At 44.2% G+C, this 22255-nt stretch overlaps 2 protein-coding genes across 3 annotated transcripts in view; both read left to right on the forward strand.

The window, feature by feature from the left end:
* Lcp1 (lymphocyte cytosolic protein 1) overlaps positions 1-12418 on the forward strand; it is a 51592-nt gene extending 39174 nt beyond the window's left edge. Inside the window, exons 15-17 of the mRNA XM_048421702.3 lie at positions 4476-4599; positions 7198-7322; positions 10764-12418. Coding sequence (XP_048277659.3) covers positions 4476-4599; positions 7198-7322; positions 10764-10896 — 382 coding nt within the window. The 3' untranslated portion in view covers positions 10897-12418. The remainder of the gene's footprint in view (positions 1-4475; positions 4600-7197; positions 7323-10763) is intronic.
* A 9031-nt stretch (positions 12419-21449) lies between these two features.
* The window catches only part of Cpb2 (carboxypeptidase B2), a 54182-nt gene continuing 53376 nt past the window's right edge, over positions 21450-22255 (forward strand). Inside the window, exon 1 of one of the 2 annotated variants that reach the window (XM_048421964.3) lies at positions 21450-21607. In XM_048421964.3, coding sequence (XP_048277921.2) covers positions 21537-21607 — 71 coding nt within the window. In that variant the 5' untranslated portion in view covers positions 21450-21536. The remainder of the gene's footprint in view (positions 21608-22255) is intronic. The other variant, XM_048421965.3, reaches the window with a different exon arrangement.

Raw genomic sequence — 22255 nt, forward strand, 5'->3', positions numbered from 1 at the left:
CTGTCCACCCATTTCCTTTATTTCTTATTTCATTTTGAAAGATATAGGCCAATATAGCTTTAAGATAATCTGTCTTTTTTCCTCTCTGTGTACAGTCATGTTTCATTAACTCCATTTAGTATATATATAATATATATACATGTATAAATACATATTTATCTTTATATTGTAGTGTCTCCATCCAGAAGTGTTGAATCTTTTTTCTGTTTCCAGCCTCTCATCTTCTGCTTGCCTTCTTGAGCATGTGGCTATGACTGTGCTGACTTCTGTTTCTACTCATTCACTTTTATCTCCAGTGCAAACCATACTTTTTTCTTTGCACGTTGCTTATTTTTCTGATCACGTGCCAAACATTATAAGGTTAACCTTGCTCGATACTGGGTATTTCTCCATTCCTTTAGCCGTGTGTCGCTTTGGTTCTGGGGTGGAGTTAGGTTAAACCCAGTCACAGTCTTTTGAGGCATGGTTTTTAAGCTTTACTCCTCTGGGCTGCATGTGCTGCTTAGTAACGTGACGCTGAGTGAGCATGTTAGCTGCTGACCTGGGTATCCTGAATTTTTTCCTCTTCAGCTGATGGTAACCAAATCATTTTGTTCCGCATGTCAGCCTTGCGGGCTGTTCAGGCTGTTCTGGCCCAGCCTCACATACATGGCCCTGAACAAAATTCAGCTGACATTTGAAGACCCCCTCTGAGGCTCCCTGGGGCTTTCTTTCTCAATCATACTGTCTTCTTCATGCAAATACTCTTGGGTCTAAAACTCTGTACTGCAAATTCCGGGTTCCTTAGTTTCCTGGAGTTCTAACCGCATCACCTCAGTTTAAGGGGATGTTCTCATTGGATTTGCTCTCTTCCTGCAGCTTGGGGACCTCCCTGTGATAGGCTGTCTTAGGTCTTCTCCTCCTTTGTTTTCCTTCCAGAGGCCAATAACCTGTCCAAGTCTGAATAGTATCGTGTGCTGAGTGCTTATGACTGGTTCCCTTTTACTTCATTATGTCCCATTAATAAAGAACTTTAAAGTTTATCTCGATGAAAGCTCTTCAGTGGAGAACTTCAGAGATGTTTGGGAGCCGGATGTAACCTTGATTAATGAATAGCTACCTAGTGATGTTAGTTAGATAATAATAATAACACAGATAGGAAATTCATTAAATAAAAATAAGCTTGTTTCTCATAAAATACTGTATTCTCCCACCTCTACTGATACCCTAACCAGGCCAAATCTTATTTATATCCCTCCGTGAGAGATCCTGTATCGGTGTGACATAATTTACGCTGTACCTTCAGGGAAGCCCTAGACATCACACGTCAGATCATATTCTGTCTAACAGGGTCATGACAAGGGCAGGGTGGGTGTGTCCTCCAGCCCCCAGCTTCAGTCCCACAGCTGTGGATTCCAGTTTTCACGACTGGCTCTTGATGTAACTGCGCCAGTGTTTCCACGTGCTGGAGAGTAATCGGCGGTGATCACGGTGGAGTTTAGTTTCTGACTCACATTCCCTTTACCCGTCGGGGTCTTCTCACGGATGGACGGCAGATGTTGTAATGCATGATGTCATAATGTATGGAAAACTGCAGAGCTGAAGAAATTGGCACTCTGTTCTACTGTGTGTCACGTGCAGGCATGGCCTGAGTTTCTTTTTCAATACTGTGTTAATAGCCCAACAAAAGCAACTGGGGGCGGGGGAATGGGGTTTATTTTGGCTTGGAGTTCCAGAGGGATACAGCCCCTTATGATGGAGAAGACAGGAGGGGAAGACAAGGGGGTAGCGTCAGCATGCTGGCTGGTCATATATGTCTAAATCCAGGAAGCAGAGTTGAAGGGGAACTGCCTGCCCCTGGACAGTAAAGCCTCCAGGTCCGCCCCCTGCCTCTTCCTCCACCTCCCAAATGTCTCAGGACCATCCCAAACAGCACCACCAGCTGAGACCAAGTGTTCAAAGGCATACGCCCACAGGGAGCATTTGACATCCAAATCACAATAGGTCTATCTAACCTTGGACATCGTGACTGTCATCCTCAAAGTGTGTGCTCAAGAATCACCATGTGGTTGTGTTACCCACAGCATTTCCAAGACACCTCTCATGGTTGAAATGGGTTTGTGGATTTTGTGTTGGCTGTCCTCAGTCACATGGGGCCCAAAGACCATAGGTAGGACACACTTGACTGAAAGTTCCCAAGGGCCAGTCTCACCAATATATAGTTTCCAAGAACTATTTCTAAATGACATTCATTGTCTTTCATTTATTTGGGGGAGGTGCTGATGGTTTTAAAGCAAAAGTCCTTTTATTGATATAACTACATTTTCTTATGGGTTACCATATAGGATAATATTTTTATGTTCTAAGTTAATGGTAAGAAAACTTAAATCGAACCCTATTCTGTTGTGAATGTTATACTATCTAAAAACCCACCCTGTATTGTGCTATTCGTTCTGACAGTGTTATTTATGGTCAGGACTGGTCCAGAGGTTTCCAAGCTCTTGACTTCTTCCTCACAGGATTGACAGGAAGGCTCACACAGATTGCCACAGTAGCAAGGAAACTTATTTTAAAACTGAACAATAGTATAGATCAGAAAGAACTGTACTGCTGAGAATGGCAGAGGTCACATACCTGAGAACACTCAAAGGGCCTGATTATTATTTGGGGGGCACAGGAGTAAGAGTTTGGTTACTAGGGGCCTAGTTTGAGTAGGTCTCTATCTTGATTGATAAATTTGAATTATGTAGGGTTTGTGTTTGTTTGTTTTTTTACTGCACAGCCCATCTGCACCTTATTTTAATCCTGTGCGTACCCAGTTATGCATAGGCCTAAAAGACAACCAGGAGAGCCTGCCTAGATGTTGACTGGAGGACACAGTTTGTCTTATCTAAACCACATTGTCTTACCCAGACACAGTGGCGTAGGAGTGAAAGGGTTTATCTGTTTTTAACTGTCAAAGGAAGGGGAAACTTATCCATTGTTCAGAGATGGGTGTGTACTCAGCTCGGTACAGGTGGGGTCCTGGATCACTAACAGATTACTAGCTGCCTTGTGTGGGGAGGTGTGTGTGTGTGTGTGTGTGTGTGTGGTATGCACTGGTAAGGGTCTCAGACTGCCAAGTGTATTCTTAGGAGGGGGCTGTGTTCATAGCCCAGACCAAGCGGTGCTCCAGGTTGCTAAATTATTCCCCACGCTTACCTGCTTCAGAAGTTTCAGTCATATGTGGCCTTTCTACGGGGCTGGTTTGTAGATGAGGGAAGGCCTTTCTGCTGCTGCAGCTGACTTCACCCAGATGACCAGTGACAGTTCTCACAAATGTTTATTACCCAAGATTCCTGCATACACGGAAGTGGACAGAGAAATACATTACTGCTGACGGAGGAAAAATGACTGGTGATTGTGTAAACGGTACCAGAAAGGATTTGTTTTTGCTTTGTTTTCCTCCCTTTATCCCCCCCCCCCGTCAGCCTGCCACAGAGTAACAGATCTATTCAATTTGCATCCAGTTCTAAGGAGAATTTATTTCACTTGGATTGCACAGATGTGCTAATTTGGTCATTTATCAGGACAATAAATAGCATGCCATTTTCTTTCTCTCCAAGAACAAACGAGGGTTGTATGCTTCCAGCCTCCTTTTCCCCCTTCAGGAGCGTGGAAATCATTCTAAGATTGGACAGCTGGCAAGTAAGGTCTAAATTAGGAGACATAAGCTAAAAACAAGTAAACTGCCAGCAGGTGGCAATGGCAGAGCGAGGCAGGAGGACAGACGCAAAGGCAGGCAACAGAGAATACAAACAGCCTCCTCAACCAACAAAACGCCACGCTTTGTCCCTCTTATCAAAGTTGAATAGATGAGTGTTGAGCATGGGAAGGCAGGAGAGAGAGCAATCCATCTTTCCTGGCCTCTCAGTTCGTCACCACATCTATACTCTTTCATTGAGTGAGGGACTGACTGGACCTGGAGCTCACGTTGCTGCTTCCTTTGGGCAAAAGGCTTTTCAGTCCAGGGTGCGTTGCAAGCACCAGCCGTACTGAGATCTTGTCAGCAACGTTCCAGCGAAAAACACAGTCACTTGTGTCATATTAAGGGGTAATGACCTCCTAAGAGGAAAATCTAGGTAGGCACGGGCCGTTAATTGATTTCATTAAAGTGTGTGTGTGTGTGTGTGCTTGTGTGGAGTGTGTAGACCTGAGTGCAGGTAACTGTGGGGACAGAAGAGGGCATTGGATCCAAACGACATTCCGTTGTGTTATAAATGTATCACGTGTTCATTACCCAGCCACCAGCTGATGGGCTTCTAGGCTGTGGCCGTTTCCCAGCTGCTGTGAACAGAGCGGCCATGAACACAGGATGAGCAGAAGGGGTCAGTGTTAATTCGATACTCTCTTCCCTCTCCCACATAATAGTGTTCAGACTCTCTTCCATGGTGTGCCTAGAAAGAAAAGAATATCTTAGCCACTTTTCCATTAAAATCACTCTTGATTTTGTTCAGGTACACGCTGAATATGCTGGAAGACATCGGTGATGGCCAGAAGGTCAACGATGACATTATTGTCAACTGGGTGAATGAAACGCTGAAGGAGGCACAGAAAAGCTCGTCCATCACTAGCTTCAAGGTGAAGTTTTTATCTCCCGTTCTCCCCTTCGTTTTCGTTATACATTAAGTGGCCTTCGGCGCTAGAGGTTTGATGATCCCTTTGATTTTTCTTAAATGATCCATTTTTGTCCTAATGCTCATGGCCATTTCAGTGACAAATTTCTCTTCTCTTTTCATTTCATGGTTAATTTTAAAAACCTATTTTTTTAAGCACCTCATTTTAGGCTCTGTTCTTTTGAAGTGGTATAAAACACAGTAATACGTTCCTTAAAATATTCACACTTCCACAAATCAGAGTTTTTTACATTATAATGGTGAAGTGTGAAATGCCAAAAAATCTCTCATGTGCTATTTTTTTTGGGGGGGGGTGTTCCATCTCAATCCTATTTTTATTAATGTTATCATTATATATTATGAAATTTATTAACTTGACTGTCTGATAGCTAGAGTCTTTTTCAAGGTCCGGGACTTTTGATCCATATTGCAATAATGTCCATACATTGTAACTTCAGTGTTCTAATTTAAAGGTCAGGATTTGTGGGGAGGGACCCCTCACACCCCGCAGGAAGGAGAAGAGAAACCATAGTCTCTTCTTGCCGGGACAGAGCCGGGTAGGGCAGTGGCAAGAACCCTATCTGTTGTGAGCTCATCCTGGGTGAGTTCCAGCCCCCTCCATGCCTTCTGCTCTGCTAGTGACGGAAGTGAGCAGATCATTCTGAGAGAGATTTGGAAGGGCAGTGGGGAAGCCGTCATAGGCATCACGGCTACTGCTGCCTTCTGAGTCCCAGGGGCTCTTGTCTCTGACTTCATCCTGTAGGTAAGGAAACTAAAGCTTAGGGAAGTTTGGTTCACAGGCGCTGTTCTCTAAGTGAGGGAAAATACCTTCCCCTGGGGCAGCGTGGCCATGGGTCACTTAGCATAGCTGCAACTGACCAGTTGCAGGTGCTTCTCCTTGGAAAGCAGTTGCTGCCCTAGGCACTAATTCCGTAGCAGTGTCCTGGGTGTCCTTGTGGGGATGAGGTTTGGTAAGCCACGCTGACACTCACTCTTAGGAGTGCTTGATCCTTATTCCACGAGTCGTCCTGGTCTAATTTTCTCTGCTTTCTCGCTAAATTGTTATAGCGCTGATTAGAAAGGGCCCCGCGATGAGGCAAAAGGAAAGGTCGGAGTAGCCGAGTCCCTTTCCAGTGAGACTCGAAAGCAATGGATGCAGCCCACTCTTGATTAACCATTTTGGAAACGAGCCCATTCCCTTGTCACCTCCTAGATGCTCACCATCCCTCACCTCCTGTCAGCTCCACACCCAGGGCGCGGGATGCAGGGAGGGAGGTGGGGATTGGAGCTTTCCATTTCGCTTCAGTGATGCTTTTTCACCAAAGCATCCTGTGGAGGTAGCTGTGGATGCTAGTGGGGGAAACGAGAGTGCAAATCCATCTTTGGTTTTGGCCACATCAATTCTTTTTATCAACCAAGAGGAAATATTAAAACAGACTACATTCTGTTATGACAAAGGATTGTTTTACCTGTAGAGGAAAATTGGGCAAGAGAACTGGTATCTCTTACAAGCCTTAGAATTTATTCTCACTCATGCCTTCTGAGCATGTGCTGCTTGGCCTCTGCAGGCTTAGATGGTGACATGGGCATGCTCCTCTTGCCCAGGACGTAGCTAAAGAAGGCACACAGGAAGAGCTCTGTGAATCCACATCTGAGGGGCATTCTCAACATGAAATATGAACATCTAACTGTTTACAAATGTCCAAGATGTTAAGTCAGAATTTTAGATTCAAACCCGAGCTCTACCAATTCCTAGCAATTCACAACCCCAGGAACTCCCTCTTCTCTGTAAATGAAGATTAAGCATAGAAGCTGTAGGACTGGATCGGTGGTACAGCATGTCCTGGCGTGTGTGAGGCTCAATTCAGACGCCAGCACTAAACAAACTAACGAAGATTAAACATGACTATTAAACACCCAAACATAAAATGACCACTCTGTAAGATTAAACTTTTGTTAGCTATGCATAACCACCCCATAACGTCTATTAACTTCAAAGTATGATGAATACATACAATGCTATGTTTCAATTACAAAATGAGCTTCTTTGAGCTTTTAAAGAAGGAAAACAAGGGCTGGAGAGATGGCTCAGAGGTTAAGAGCATTGCTTGCTCTTCCAAAGGTCCTGAGTTCAGTTCCCAGCAACCACATGGTGGTTCACAACCATCTGTAATGGGGTCTCCTCTTCTGGCCTGCAGGCATACACACAGAAAGAATATTGTATACATAATAAATAAATAAATAAATATTAAAAAAATAAGGAAAGCAAAAGAGTACATGACTATTCTGTTGTTTTTGCTGTCTCCTTAGAAACCTTGAGTTTTCCATGGTCCTCAGAGAAAGAATGTCTTCCATCACCAAGTCTACCTGTACCCTCACCTGCCTTCTTCCACTCATTCTAGGATGCCCCTCTTACACAAAACAGGGCTTTTCTGACATCTTTGTTCTCTTCTTTCTATGTCTATGCTATATTTAAGGGAAAAAAAAGACCTACCCACTTCCCTTGAGGCCGACAGAAGTAACTCTAGGATGTGTTGATAACCCTCTCTTTCTCTCTACTCAGGACCCCAAAATCAGTACCAGCCTTCCGGTTCTGGATCTCATTGATGCTATTCAGCCGGGCTCCATAAACTATGACCTTCTAAAGACAGAAAACCTGGACGATGAAGAGAAACTCAACAATGCAAAGTATGTAGATAAACTTGGGGATGGGAGAGAGGGCCACAGCTGCCAGCAGGGTGGGTGTGGAGTCTGATGCTGACGCGTTCTGCACATACTCTATCTCTGCCATTCCTGATTTTTCTTCTTGTGATTTATTGAGGTCTTGTCATCAATTTAGGCATGGTACAGTAGCCATTTAAGATTGCTTGTGTTAGAATGGAGCAAAACAAAATCTAGACTATTCTCATAAATCATAAACAAGGCTACTGTTTTAAAACTGGTCTCTTAATCCTAAGCTATGGATTTCAAAACTAAAGTTTTGTGTGGAAAGTCCAGATATGAACACTTCACGCACGAATATCCACAGAAGTGTCGGGAATGTCACCAACAGAGCCACTGTGCTTTGCCTGTCCTACCAAATGAACCCTCTGTGATGCGCACCAGGGGACTACAGTCTCCAAATCTGGCACATTGTATGCATCTTTAAATAAAGCTTTATTGAATCACACGATCACTCATTTACATAGAAGCTTCTCTGCTCCAACAGCACAGTTCAGAAGTTACAGCAGAGTTTGCAAAACCCAAGGTAGTTGCTGTCTGGGCTTCACTTGATCTTAGCTAAAAGGTCAAGATTTAGCTCTGTCTGGCCTCTTAGAAAAGGTGTACCAACTGCTGCTCTACAGAGGTACCTTACTTTGATGAATTTGTGTTAACTCCCCAGCAATGCCATGATAAAGTACCACACTAACTAGCTGGTTTCAGGCAACAGAAATGTATTCTTTCATAATCGTAGAAACTAGAAATCAAGCTGACATCAAAGCTGGCTGATCCCGAGAGCTCTGAGACAGACTCTCCCATGCTCTCTCCTGGCTTCTGTAAAACGCCAGCAAACCTTTGAATTTCATTGGCTCAGAAAGCTCTATGTCCACTCACACTATCTGTGTGACTTCATGTGTCTTCTCCCTTGTCCCATGAGGACACAGGCCATATTTGACTCATTGCAGCATGACCTTGTCTTGTGATACCTACAGCAGCTGGATTTCCAAATAAGGTCTCAGACGGAGATTATGGGATTTAGGAATTCACCATATCTTTCTGAGAGAAGGGATACAACTGAGTCCCTCACAAATCTAGAATTTAAAGTACCCTGTCTTAAATCCCAGCAGTGCCCTTTTCTCCCTGTGGTCAGCTTTGGAAATGGGGACCTGCATTTCCCATATGATGATGCTCCGTGCAGTCTGCTGGAGAGAAGTTAGTTAAGCTGCAGTTACATAGAGTGTGATGGGTGTACACACGGAAGTACAGGTCAGGGAGGGGTCAGGAAGGGGCTGTAGCTCTTTAAAGCAATTAACTTCTAGGCTGAGCTCATCAGCAAGGACAGGTAAGCCGGCAGGAAGCAGATGGAGGAGGTAGAAAACAGAAAGAAAACAAAACAAAAAAGACAAACCAAAAACCCACAAAGACTTGAAACAAACAAGTCCTGGGCCCTGTGGTTCCGTTTAAGGGACTTGCCAAGGTCACACAGTTTTCAGCTGCGCAGGTGAGCACCCCAGTTGATTTCAGAGACCAGGCTCTGGGGACAGAGTTGGCAGTAGAGCCTGCCCGAATATACACGAAGCCTTGGGTTGCTCTCTAGCATGGAGAAACAAAACAAAACAAAAACAAACTAGCCTCTTTTTATAGAAAAGAGTTTACGGAGTTGGGGAGTAGAGTGTCTGTCTGCCTTACAGGCTTATCTGGGCATGGTAGCCTGGGCTGTAATTATTCTGCCAGCTAGGCAAAGACAGACGGATCGGTGGAGCTCTTTGGCTACTTGTTCCTCTCATCAACATGGTGAGTTCCAGGGCAGTGAGAGACACTATCCCAAAAACTAAAATAAATAATAAAATACGAGATGGCTCAGTGGTTAAGAGCATTGCCTGCTCTTCCAAAGGTCCTGAGTTCAATTCCCAGCAACCACATGGTGGCTCACAACCATCTGTAGGGAGGTCTGGTGCCCTCTTCTGGCTTGCAGACATACACACAGACAGGATATTGTATACAGAATATTAATATATAATAAATAAATAAATATTTAAAAAATAATAATATAAAATAACGTGGGCAGAACCTGAGGAACAGGTGTTTCCACAGACACACACACATCACTCATATACATATGCAAGCATACTACATGCCACACACACACACACACACACACCATGAAATGAAGGAAAAAAAGTCCACAAAACGCTAAGAATGATTGTTTTTGAGAGTTTCAATGGTTCTGGTTGGAGTTGGGTTTCTTTCTTGTTTGTTTTAACACCCAGATTTCCATGCAGCTTTTCCCATGTGTTTTATGATGGGCACATTTGTTTTGCCTCTTAAATAATTAACAGGGAGGAAGTTACTTAGAGGTGGACAAGGAGGAAGAACAGTGCTGCTCTCAAATTCATTCGGTCACTAAGAAAGAAGAAGTTCTTTTGGAGAGCAGGAGGAAGTGGTGGGGCCCTGGGTAGGTGGGGGAGAACCTGAGGAGCAGCTACAGCAAGAGGGTGCACTAACTTGAGGGGACAAGAGAGCTGCCAGGCAACAGTGTGGGCGCGTGAGAGTAGGCCACAGCTAGCAGAGATGATGTAATATATCAGCGCCCTGAAGCACTGGCACAGCTGAGATGCTTTCATTGGAAAACAGAGCACAACACACTGACTAGTCTAATAGCAGCACACTATAAATAAAAACATCTGTACACGGAACAGGAAATGATGCACTCGGGTATTATGTGTGACAAGATATTATACATGCAGTTTTCTCCTTATGGTGCTGTAGTTGAAATGCCATCCATAGAGTGTTCCTTCCACACAATTCTTACTTCATTCTTGGACTTTTTCTGCCACACTTTGTACCTCAAGAGAATATTCTTCATATGGGTCTTAAAAATGGCAGGGGGAAGCTGGAGAGAAGGCTCAGTTGGGAAGGTGTCTGCTACCCAAACACAGAATCTGTGTGAGTATGCCCTGCACCCATGCTGAAATCCACGTCTAATCCTGCACAGCTATCATGCCAGTGCTTGGGGTAGAGGCAGGTGACCCCCCCCTGGGGATTGAGGAGCAGCCAGCCCAGCCAAATCAGTGAGCTCTCTGGGGTGCAGTGAAAGATCCTGCTTTGAAAAATAAAGCCAAGCATGCTTGAGAAAGATGCTCGATATTGACCTCTGACCTTCACACACATGAACATAAATGCATATATGCATAGAAAAGGTAAAAGTTGAGAAGGCCTTAAAGGATGCAACGTATGTTTTATAGTCATCGTGTGTCTAGAGAGCAGGACTGGGGCCTCTTGGGGAGCCTCTTGAACCAAGAATTGTCTGCACATGTGGGCAGATGGGACGACCAACCAACTGCCCTGACTGAAGACCCTGCACCTTTATCCCTCAAAGGTCCCCCTTACCCACAGCTGCTCAGGATCTGCGTTTGTTCTCCCTTTCAGGTATGCCATTTCCATGGCCAGAAAAATTGGAGCAAGAGTGTATGCCCTTCCAGAAGACCTGGTTGAAGTGAACCCCAAAATGGTCATGACGGTGTTTGCCTGCCTCATGGGGAAAGGGATGAAGAGGGTGTAAGGCCCAGGGAGCAAGCCAGAAGGTGACACGGTCATCCCTGAAGGTCAGCACAGGGTGCTCCCAGGATACAGAGGACTGTTCAAGCCATTCCAAAGTCCTGAACCTTAGAGACATTATATGAGATTCCAGAAAGTGCGTATTTGTTTGGCCAAGTAGCTTCTACTGTCCTTAGCAATACATACTTCTCTCTTTTGGTTTGTTTTGTTTTTCAGAAGATCTACTCTCTTACAGATTTTTTTTTCTTATTCTTTGAAATTCTACCAGAAAAAAAAAAAAAAAGCTAAAGAGAAGTTCTTTCCAGATGCCTTCCCTGATTTCACTGGCAATCAAGGGTAAAACTACAGTGTTTCCGTCACTTGATTTTTCAAACCAGTTTTATCTGGCTGCTTTTTTTCCTTGTTTAGTGTGAGGACCTGGAGGAGATCATCTACCTTGCCTTAAATAAAGCCTGTTGCTGGAGGCCAACCCCGGATGGTCGCAGCCTCTCCTTGCATTCCCTTCTCTCACCCACTGAGTTTGCTGCAGCCCCTCAGAACCTCATCTGCTCTGTGGTCTCCTTTCTCGCCATCTTTGTCTCTCTGAGCCATGGTACATCTGACCAGCCAGTCAAGCTCTGGGCATCCCAAGAGTCTCTGGGAGCCTGCAAAATTGGGGGGCAGGGCTCAAGGACAGTGTAGTAAATAATGAAATCACTAAGGGCAGGTGTGGGGAGAATCACAGAGCATCTACTCTTCTGGGTGCTGCATCTCCACACATTTATCCCTCCTTGTGAGATATCTGGTCACTGCAGTGTTGGCAAGAGGTCTGATGACATTTGGAAACAATCCTGCTCAGCTTCATTTGCTCTTAGACATCAGGATATTTGATCGCCGCCAGGCCGTATTACCAATTCTCACCTTGTTGGTACTGCAAAAGCTTTTTGCCACCCTCAAGTTCCTGAGGGGTTAATATGTGCCAATAATATATGTCCCCGCCTCACCCAAATGCTTACGCAGGCACTTCCACATATGTAGCTGGATGTCAAGAGTAGACTTGCTTACTAGGAACTGCCAGGGGTTTCAAAAGCAAACCAAAAAGGACAGTATAAATTTGAATAGATCCACTAGATAAGCAATTTCCACAAAAACTTATCAAAAGCTAAAAACGCCACAGGGCATTGTGAACCAATGCTAAACTGCCTCTGCGTTAGTGAAAGACTTATTCCCAAGGTATCTTCTTTGGGGATAGCAGGATGTCATGGAACTTCAGCATCTTCCGAAGCAGTGAAAATGCAGGATCTTGACTTCATTCCTTGGCAGTGGGCTCAAGAAGCCAAGAGATGACTCTTTCCAGCTCCCTGCCAGTGTCCCTGCTGCGTCTGAATGCAAAGTGTGTGGCTGTGACTTTAGTCTGAACTTAACTTAGTGACGCCTCAGATGCTGTCTCCCCGTCTGCCTCCATGAAGGAAGGGTGTTATTGCCTTAATGGAAAATGAAGACAAATCATGTTAATGGTCTTTTCAAATAAAATGTTCCCAATTCTGGCTTTGTCTGGATCTGTTCAAGGTTGCTTGTCCCCCATGAGTCCAGAGTGCTGTTAATGTCTATGGGAAATGTTTAAGGGCTAAGGAAGGTATCCATACAAGAGATAGTCATTGCACTCAAGTAACTGGCAAAAACAGACATATACACACACATACGCACACACAGATAGGCACACACACCTACACACACATGCACACATACACACACATACGCACACACATATGCAAATACACCCCCACACATGCATATGCACACACGTGCACATACATATACACACACACGAGCTGTAATGAGGAGAAGTGTCTCAGCTGAAGACTGAGGGATGCATTGCCATTATTTACATGAAGGAAGTTGAAACAAGAATTATTCAAAACGCTTTGGATCCAGTCACGAAGATCAGGCTTGGAGGTTGGGGAACTGACTTCTGGGGGAGATGAGAAAATGTGCTTTGTGTCAGCCACATCTGGGGCCTCCTCTCCCTCTGGGCTGGATCTCTTTGGCAGAGGGTGTGTCCTCATGGGGGAGTGTAAAGAGAGTCTGCAGAAGCTAGCTCCTTCTAGGCTGTCCTGCTGAGACAACAGAAATTTCTCATCAGTGTGGCATGGCTCTACCTTGACCCACAAAGAAGTCACACTGCTGTACAGTGGCTAGGAAACCGATCGTTTGCATCTAAATGTGTGCCCAGCCTTACAGGTGGCTAATGTAAAAATGGCTCTTTCCTAGACTGGATGTATTTTCAGCTCCCATGTGGGCACAGTATCTGTGTTCCATACACACAAAGAAGCTACTGGTACTATTGGTTGGGACTAGACTATAGCTATAGGCCTTATACGTCAGCACACAGAACAAGGACAGGATAGCATACAAGCTCTACCAAGAAAGAAGAACCCCCAGGAATGACAGACAAGATATTCAGTAGCCTAAGGGATACAAGATTCTAAATTTAGCTTCTTATGGTCAGATTTCACTTGGGGAAACCAAGTGAGGCATGAGGAATTAAAGTGTACCCCAAAACGTGCAGTAGACAGAAGCCACTCTCTCCCCTGCCTAAACTGCATCCGAATATCTGTAGTCGACAGCAGCCTTCCTGACCCCATGCTAGAGTCGTTCTTTGAAGCTATCGTGTATTGGTTCACTGGAGGCAACTGAATTTTGTCCAACTATTATCAAAACAGTGGAGGCTTAAAGTCGGCACAGGGGCTATTTATAATATAGGAACTGTCGAGTTCTACCCGTAGTGCTTACGGTCCTTGAAGTGCTACTGTGCCCACCGTCTATGGCCTCAGTCTCTATCCCTCAACTTTCTGCCCAGTTACTACCTACTGTCTCCACTTGTTTTCATCCCAGGAACATCCGTGCACATGCATGCACACATCCTAAGATGCCGTACTCCTTACCTTACTCTTTTCCACTTAGCACCCTGTCTTGGAGATGGAGTCATTATCTTTACCTAGAGACCCAGCTCAGTCTCTTCAATAGGCACCTTGCCTTGTGTCAGTGTCCAGGCTGGGTTTGGTTTGTAGTTTATAGGTGTTTACATTGTCTCAGCCTAGCAAATAAGTCCAAAGTGAATAATAATATCCCCACTTCTTGAACATAGACTTAATTTTCATTGAACAGGTACCTATCAATTTCTGACCTATCCAATTCACAACATGCTGGGGAAGAACATCAGAGATACTTTTTACATTTTCTCAAATTATGTTACATAGAACCCGAGGCAACCAATTCCAACTTCTCATTTTTATATCTAGAGAAAGATGTTAGTACAGCAAAGAGATAACACACACCCGTGCTTGTGTAGACAAGGCTAAAATGAAGTACAGACTTTAATAAAAGGTGTAGTCCTATGGGAACTCGGAACTCAATTCTGAATGAAGAATCTTCAAACATTTATGTGGCAATTCAGGTCTAATGAATGAGAAGCAAGCAGGATCCATGGCTTACATGTTTTGGTACTCCCTACAAAGTCATACACATTTCCCATTTTTTAGTAAGAGCAAAGAAACCCTTTTGAATGTGATTTATACTAGTTACAAGCAATGTTTGCTGACTGTGGGAAACACTGAACAGACAGACGTGATTACAAGGAAAGTTATGAAATGGACCTACCTGGAAAGGTCTTGACATAGAGTGGACTGTTGTCTGCCTGGAAATTAGGACTCTGGAGTCTACATGATGCAATGGTTAGATTAGGTGACTTGCAAAATCCCAGCCAACCTATCAGCTGTATCCACTTAGACATGCATATACCACACACACATGCTCATCAAGGCTGTCCCAGGGCACACCATCAGCCTCATTCATAGATGGTCACCTAGTAATAGAGTCCCTAAAAGTCCAGCTTCTAGGGATCCCTCTCAGGGTCCAGTTAAAGACACCACAATAAGATAAAAGGGGATTAGAAATCTAAGGGGTAAGAAATCTACTCACAATGGGATACATATGCCCATGTTTCTTTATTTTTCTTTTTCCATCCCCTGTTACAAATGTTCCCAGTTATATATATTGTTTAAAACCAGCAATTCCCCAGGCCTAGCAGGTTCCAGGGCTAGAATTCTATATTCTTTATTAAATTGATCACAGTGACATATCTTCACACAGTATAAAGGAATATCCTGTAACACCTGTGTATATGTGCACGTGTGTATATATGTATGTGTATGGATGCATGTATATACATATATATGTATATGACCAGCATGACTACAACTGGAAGCTGTCCTGTCTGGGGAAACAGGTGGACAAGGGCAAAATCTAAGAGAGATTGTCACACTTGAAAGTATGTAGGAACCACCCGGAACTCAATGCTACAAATGCACTGTATCCTGCTTTGAGACTCAATCCCTACTGGATTGATGAGGACAGTAATTTGCCCCAAGACATTCGACAGCTTGCGGTTCATGCCGTACACTTGGAGGGGGCTTGGCTGGCTCAGATGAGCTGCCTAGCACCCTGGCTCCTTCTTGGAATCACCATAGGGAACTTTGGGAAAGTTTGTGCCTATAACTATTGCCCCAACGTGTGGATACAGTTGTTTTAAACATGGATATTGAAAACATCCCCCAAGGGACTGGAGGTACAGGGACATTTGAGAACTACGGCTTTATATCTGGAGTATGGCTCTGAAGGGCAGGCTTGGCTGCAGCGTCTCAGCAGGCATGCAGGACATCAAAGTGAGTATGAATTCATAGAAATGTCCCAATGATAAGCCTTACTCTCTCCTTGGCTCTAACCAGCTAGTCAGTGGGTAGTACTCTCCTGTGTGGGTGCCAGGCAACCCTTTTTGTCCCCCAGATCTCAGGCTCCTTTTTTTTCTTTGCTTTTGCTCACCAAAGCAAGGATATTGGAACTCAGGACTCAATTGTCTGCTTTCAGCTTTTCAAATGTCTTTTAATGTGTGTCTTCTTTCCTCCCTTTTAGAAACAGAGGAAGCCAAATACTCTACAATTTGGTGTAAATTATAACACAGACTCATTTCCTATGAATAAACATGAGAGAAATGTGTGAAGCATAAGAAAGATCTATCAATTATGTTTTTCAAAGCCTCCCAAGATTATGCAGCTTTAATGGCTGGGTAATTTTGAAAAGAAACCTTGGAAAGTGAGCTGCACCTGAACTCATTAAAAAAAAGGGGGGGGCATCCAATTAATTGGTTATCAGTGCTTCCCTAGCAATGAGTCTGAAGGGCATGTCTGAAATGAGCTGGCTAAGGCCACCATGGCCCAGGCCCTTGTTCTCACTCTTCTTGAAACTGGGAGAAGCTCCAAAGCAGCAATTGCTGCAGAAGCTTCTGTCTTAATAAAGACAGAGGGTTATGAGACTTCTAGAAATCCCTCTTAGGTTATTTTTGCCACTTAATATTCCAAATTAGCTGAAGAACCAATCTCTGAATGAAACTGATCCTCCAGAAGGGCCATGACACAATTCGGTGTATCTGCTAGGCTATTTCTGTGCATGGTAGTTTACCATATAAAATAGGAAGAGAATTAGCTGTTCTGGGGTTGTGATGGGCCAGATGAGGTTCTGAGTGGAGCATACAATGGCCTATATTCACACTTTCCCGCTTACCTCTTTAATATGAATGAGCTGTGCTAAACTCTTGTCTTCAGAAGATCTTCTTCTTCTTCTTCTTCTTCTTCTTCTTCTTCTTCTTCTTCTTCTTCTTCTTCTTCTTCTTCTTCTTCTTCTTCTCCTTCTCCTTCTCCTTCTCCTTCTCCTTCTCCTTCTCCTTCTCCTTCTCCTTCACCTTCTTTTTCTTCTTCTTCCTATTATTCTTACTCTTAATCTTCTTCATGGTTTTTCAAGACAGGGTTTCTCTGTAGCTTTGGAGCCTGTCCTGGAACTAGCTCTTGTAGACCATACTGGCCTTGAACTCACAGAGATCTGCCTGCCTCTGCCTCCCGAGTGCTAAGATTAAAGGTGTGTGCCACCACCACCTGGCTCAGAAGGTGCATTTCTAAGAGAGCAAAAGATGTGTGTGTGTGTGTGTGTGTGTGTGTGTGTGTGTGTGTGTGTATGTATGTGCATAATCTATGTCTCAAAGTACTGAGTTCCAGAAGTAATAATTCCTACCCATTAGTAATAAGGCAGACATCTGATTAAAAATAAGATATAGGGCCAGCAAGATGGCTCAGCAGACCAAGCAAGGTACTTGCTGCTAAACCTGATGACCTGAATTTGATTCCTGAAACCAACACGGTGGAAACAGAGAAACACCAGCAGTCCTTGCACACCGACCTCCGCATCTGAACAGTAGCATATGTGCTACCCATACGAAATCCCAAACCAAATCAGACACGTGACTGGAATCAGCATTTCTCCCTGCCTGTGCCTACATAAATACATATGCACAATAAATATACAATGTATCAGATATATGCTATCATTACGTGTGTGTGTGTGTGTGTGTGTGTGTGTACACGTGCACCACCGGTAGGAACGCAAAAGTATTTCCCAACATTTCATTGTGGAAATATAAATTAAATCCCCACCGAGAAGCACCACACACTTACTAGAATAGCTTCCCAGTGACAAGACTGACCGCGACAAATAATGAGAAGAAAACGGAGCGGTTAGGACTTTAACATCTACACATGCTTGTTCCCTAGCAATGACACTCATGCAAGAAGCCTTGTAGCCAAATATGCATAGCAGCTGTATGCATAATAATAGCTCCAAACTGAGCTTACCCCAGATGTCCTTTCCTGGAAGAATTAAATAAACAGTGCTACAGTTATATCTGAATGCTGCCCAGCAGTAAGAAAGAACCAGTTTCTAGTGCACGGAATGACGTAGAAGATTCTTTAGCGTACACCAGCAGATGAAGTGTGACACAAAGTACAGCTCCCTGTATGCTCACTTGATGTTCTCAAGCCGGGGAAGTCACACTGTAGAGATAGCAGCCAGAGGCTGCTGCAGTAAGAGAACCTAGCTGGGGCAGACAGGGTGACAGGGCTGTACCTTGATGGGGTACGTGGTACTCCAATACATGCATTGTGTAAGGTGAACCCAACTTCACAGATCTGTGCGTTTTTCTGTGCATGCCACAACCAAAAGAATCTCAGAGGGTTGCTCGCTGCTGCCCAGAGTGGTTTACAAATAGGTACTGGTTTGCAGGCAATAAGAGAGAAAAATCAATCAATAAAGGTGTCCCTTTGCCCTCGCCTGGTGCCTGCGTTTTAAAAGCCATTAACATTATTCTGTCATAGGAAATCCAAAATCTGGCATAAGCTAGGACTTAGGCCAGACGTTAAGGAGTTACTTGCACAGGCAGGTGGATCTCTGAGTGTCAGGTCAGCCAGGCGTACACAGAGAAACCCTCTGTGTGGGGGCTGGGGGGAGGGACTTACTTGGGGCTGGTATTGGGGGGTACAGAACAGTGAGAAGTGAGCGTAGAAAGAGAGAAACGAAAAACTTCCTTCACGAAAGACACCCTGCTCAAAATGAGCCTGCAAATTAGGACTCTGTCTCTGAAAACACAAAGCTAATGAGGGCGGCAAATAAAATCAGCACAGATTCGCTGTGAACGCAATTGACCTGGCAGAGCAGTGTGATACTGACTATAAAGAAATCTTCTGAGTGCTCTTGGGATCTGAAAGAGAGACTGGCTGGCCAGGAAGAGAGTGGAGAGGAGAGAGGAAGGCTGGGGTGGGGATGGGGAGGTGGAAAAAGGGATGGAGGAAGGGAGGGGCCTTAAGCAATCTTACTGTAAAAGATTGAGCAATAAAGTAGTTTAACATAGTACTTTAAAAAAAATACTGATATAAAAACAAAATCAATGAGCATATAAACGCCCTATGAAGGTTTATAGTTGCTGAGATAGTTTTCCAGGGACTACGTGGCCGCTGTTAAAATAGTGAATCTGAAGGTAGTGCAGAGAAATGCACCCAGGATGGAACTTAAAAGGACCAATGTTGTGATTTTCTAACGGTGAAAGGAGAGATCCAGGACGTGAAGAAGTGAGTAACAAACTCCGGTGGAAGCCCCAGCCTAGGATCAGCAAAGGTGGGATGGCTGGAGAAGGAAAAGTGGTTTTCCTGAAACTGAAGAAACACCTAAATCCTCAAATCAAAAGATACTAAAAATTAAAACCACATCTAGACCAGAGGGACAGACCCGAGAAGCATCAAGAAGATGGATGTCAGGATGGCTAGCCTGCCCAGGTGCAGCAATGACCCTGTCAGCAGAGTTCCAACGCAGCAAGAGATGTTACCAGACAAGAAGCCTCTGTCACAGCACAGCAAAAAATGCTTTAAGACGGGAAGCCTATGTCATGTATGCTAAATGCAACTAGACTAGTGTTCAAGACTAAGGGAAGAAGGGAGTTAAGGTCAGCGTTCAGGGTGGTTTTATGTCAACTTGACACAAGCTAGACTCTTCTGAGAGAAGGAAACCTCAACTGAGAAGATGCCTGTGTGAGATCAGGTTACAGGAAACCTGGAGCATTGTCTTTATTAGACAATGGGGAGGGCCCAGTATGTATTGTGGGTGGTGCCACCCCTGGACTGGTGGTTCTTTAAGAAAGCAGGCTGGGCAAGCCATGAGGAGCAAGCCAGTAAGTAGCACTCGTTCATGGCCTCTGCATCAACTCCTGCCTCCAGGATCCTGCCCTGTTTGAGTGCCTACCTTGACTTCCCTTGATGTAGTGTGATTCAGTCTATATAAGCCAAGTAAACCCCTTCCTCTGCAGGATGCTTTTGGTCTTGATGCTTCATTGTAGCAGTAGGAACCCTAACTAATACAGTCAGGCACAAAGAACATATAAGATCATGCCACCCTGTAGACTTCTTTGTTAAAAGAAGTGTCCAGATTACTTCAGCAGAAGATATTTATTTTCATACTATCTCTAGGAAACAGAAAAAAAATTAGATAGCATAAAATTTATTATTTTGTCAGAGAATCTTAACTCTTGACTAATTACTTCTTGTGCTAACAAAAGGGAAAACTGATGCCCACATGTACATGTACACACGTATGTATTCATGTGTATGCACATGAACACACACACACATATATAAGCATTAAAAACCAGCACAAATGTATTCTCAGAGGCTGTGGCAGCATGCACAGGCCCTGCATTGCTTGGCCCAGATGGGGTCCTAGTGCTGGGACAGCAAAGTGGACACAAACTCCCATACCTGGCCAATAGCCATCTTCAATTGATAACTGCTCAAAAACGAAAAATTAGCTTTCTCCAATAGAGTCTCACTAGGTATACAGACCACTCTAAAGGGCAGGCCTATGCCCGGCAGTAGATGGCCAACTAAAAATTAACTCAGTAGTATTTTTGTTTTTTGAAGAGAGTTTCTCTGTGCAGCCCTGGCTGTCTTGTAACTCACTCTTGTAGACCAGGCTGGTCTCATAGAGATCCACCTGCCTCGGTCTCTGCCTACTGAGTGCTGGTCTGTGTCACCACTGCCCTGCTATTTGGACATTTTTTCCATTACTGGTTTTATGCTCGTATATTATGGTTTCTGGTTTTGTGTTTGCATGGTTTTTGTGTGTGTGTGTGTGTGTGTGTGCTTTTTCTTTGTTTTGTTTTATTTTATTCTGGTTTTGGTATTTTTGTTTGTTTGTTTGCCTGTTTGTTTTCTAAAGTGAGGCGGGGGGGGGGGGGAACATGGAGCTGGAAGGGTGGGGTGTGGTGATATCTTGTTTGGACAAATAAAGCTTGCCTGAAGATCAGAGGGCAGAGCTAGCCACTAACTCACCATAGAGATTGAGAGGTCTGTCCAGACAGACAGGAAATGATATGGCTGGGTGGAGAAAGGAAGTATAAGGTGACAGAGACAGGAGATCAGTCTTTTTACAGACCTCCAGACCTTGATGGTTAGCTAGTGGCTAGCTCCACCCTCTCAGGCAAACTTTATTGGTACAAACAAGAAATCACCACAGTGGGGAGGTAGGAAAGATCTGGAAGGAGATGAGGGAGGGGAAACCATGATCAGAATGTCATGTATGAAAAACATCTGTTCTCAGTGAGGGGGAGTTACTTGGGCTTGTTCCCCCTCCTCTCCACTGTGTCTGTTATTTATTTGTTTTTGTTTGTATTCATCACTTAAATTTATGCTCCTTTATTTGGAGATGTGGAAACACAGTGTGACCCTGTTCCAAAGGTTTTTTTCAAACAAATGTCCCTCCATCAGTCTTCATGGTTGTGAATCTTCAGACCTCGTCCTGCCACACAACTTTCCAGGCCTTCTTCTCTGAGGGATTAATTATTCTCCCGCTATCCACGGGCTGCGTGCAGCTATGAGAGGCCAAGGGTAGCTATGAACGAGGCCCAATGCAGACTCACAAACTTACTTAGAACAATATAAAACATTTTGAGTTTGTTTTGTAGTTCGATTGCTTGAACTCTGCATGTGTACCATGTCACCATGTCAGGGTTGAGATTGTCTAAACTGAACACAGGGGTGGTGCTGATCATATTTTTTTGAGGGTTTTGCTATCAAACAACCTAATTATATGTGTACGTTTCTTTTAGACTGTGGAAATAGAACTACAGAGACCAGGGTTATCCTTTAACTAGTGTGTAAAGAAGACTCTTATGCAATCGGTTATCTGGGACTTTCTCCTTTGGGGAATCTTGTTGCTCAGCAAGCCACTGTTGGGATGAAGCTGTATGGCCTTGGAGTCCTGGTAGCCATCCTCTTCTGTGAGCAGCATGGCCTGGCCTTTCAGAGGTAACATCTGGGTCCTAGACAGGATGGGCTCTCTTGTTTATTTCTCATAGAGCAGAAGCAGTGTCCTGGGCTGGAGAGCAAAGGGTTTTTGTGTGAAGACCAGTGCTTTCAGAGACTTAACATGATTTCAGATGATATGGGATCACTAGATTTTTTTTTTTCATTTTCTGCTCTCATTTTTTAATTTTTATTTATTTTTAATGTATTTATTTATTAAAAATTTCTACCTCCTCCCACTCCTCCTCCCCCTCCCTCTCTAGTCCTAAGAGAAGTTAGGGTGCCCTGCCTTGTGGAAAGTTCAAGGCCCTCCCCCCTCCATCGAGGTCTAGGAAGGTGAGCATACAAACAGACTAGGCTCCCAAAAAGCCAGTACATGCAGTAGAATCAAAACCCAGTGCCGTTATCATTGGCTTCTCAGTCAGCTCTCATTGTCAGTCACATTCAGAGAGTCCAGTCTGATCACATACTTGTTCAGTCCCAGTCCAGCTGGCCTTGGAGAGCTCCCATTAGATCAGACACACCATCTCAGTGGGTGGACACACCCCTCGCGGTCCTGACTTTCTTATTCATGTTCTCCCTCCTTCTGCTCTTCATCTGGACCTTGGGAGCTCAGTCCAGTGCTTCAATGTGCATCTCTGTCTCTATTTC

Source organism: Myodes glareolus, chromosome 12 (genome assembly GCF_982192425.1).
Source record: "Myodes glareolus chromosome 12, mMyoGla1.1, whole genome shotgun sequence".
Taxonomy (NCBI): Eukaryota; Metazoa; Chordata; class Mammalia; order Rodentia; family Cricetidae; genus Myodes; species Myodes glareolus.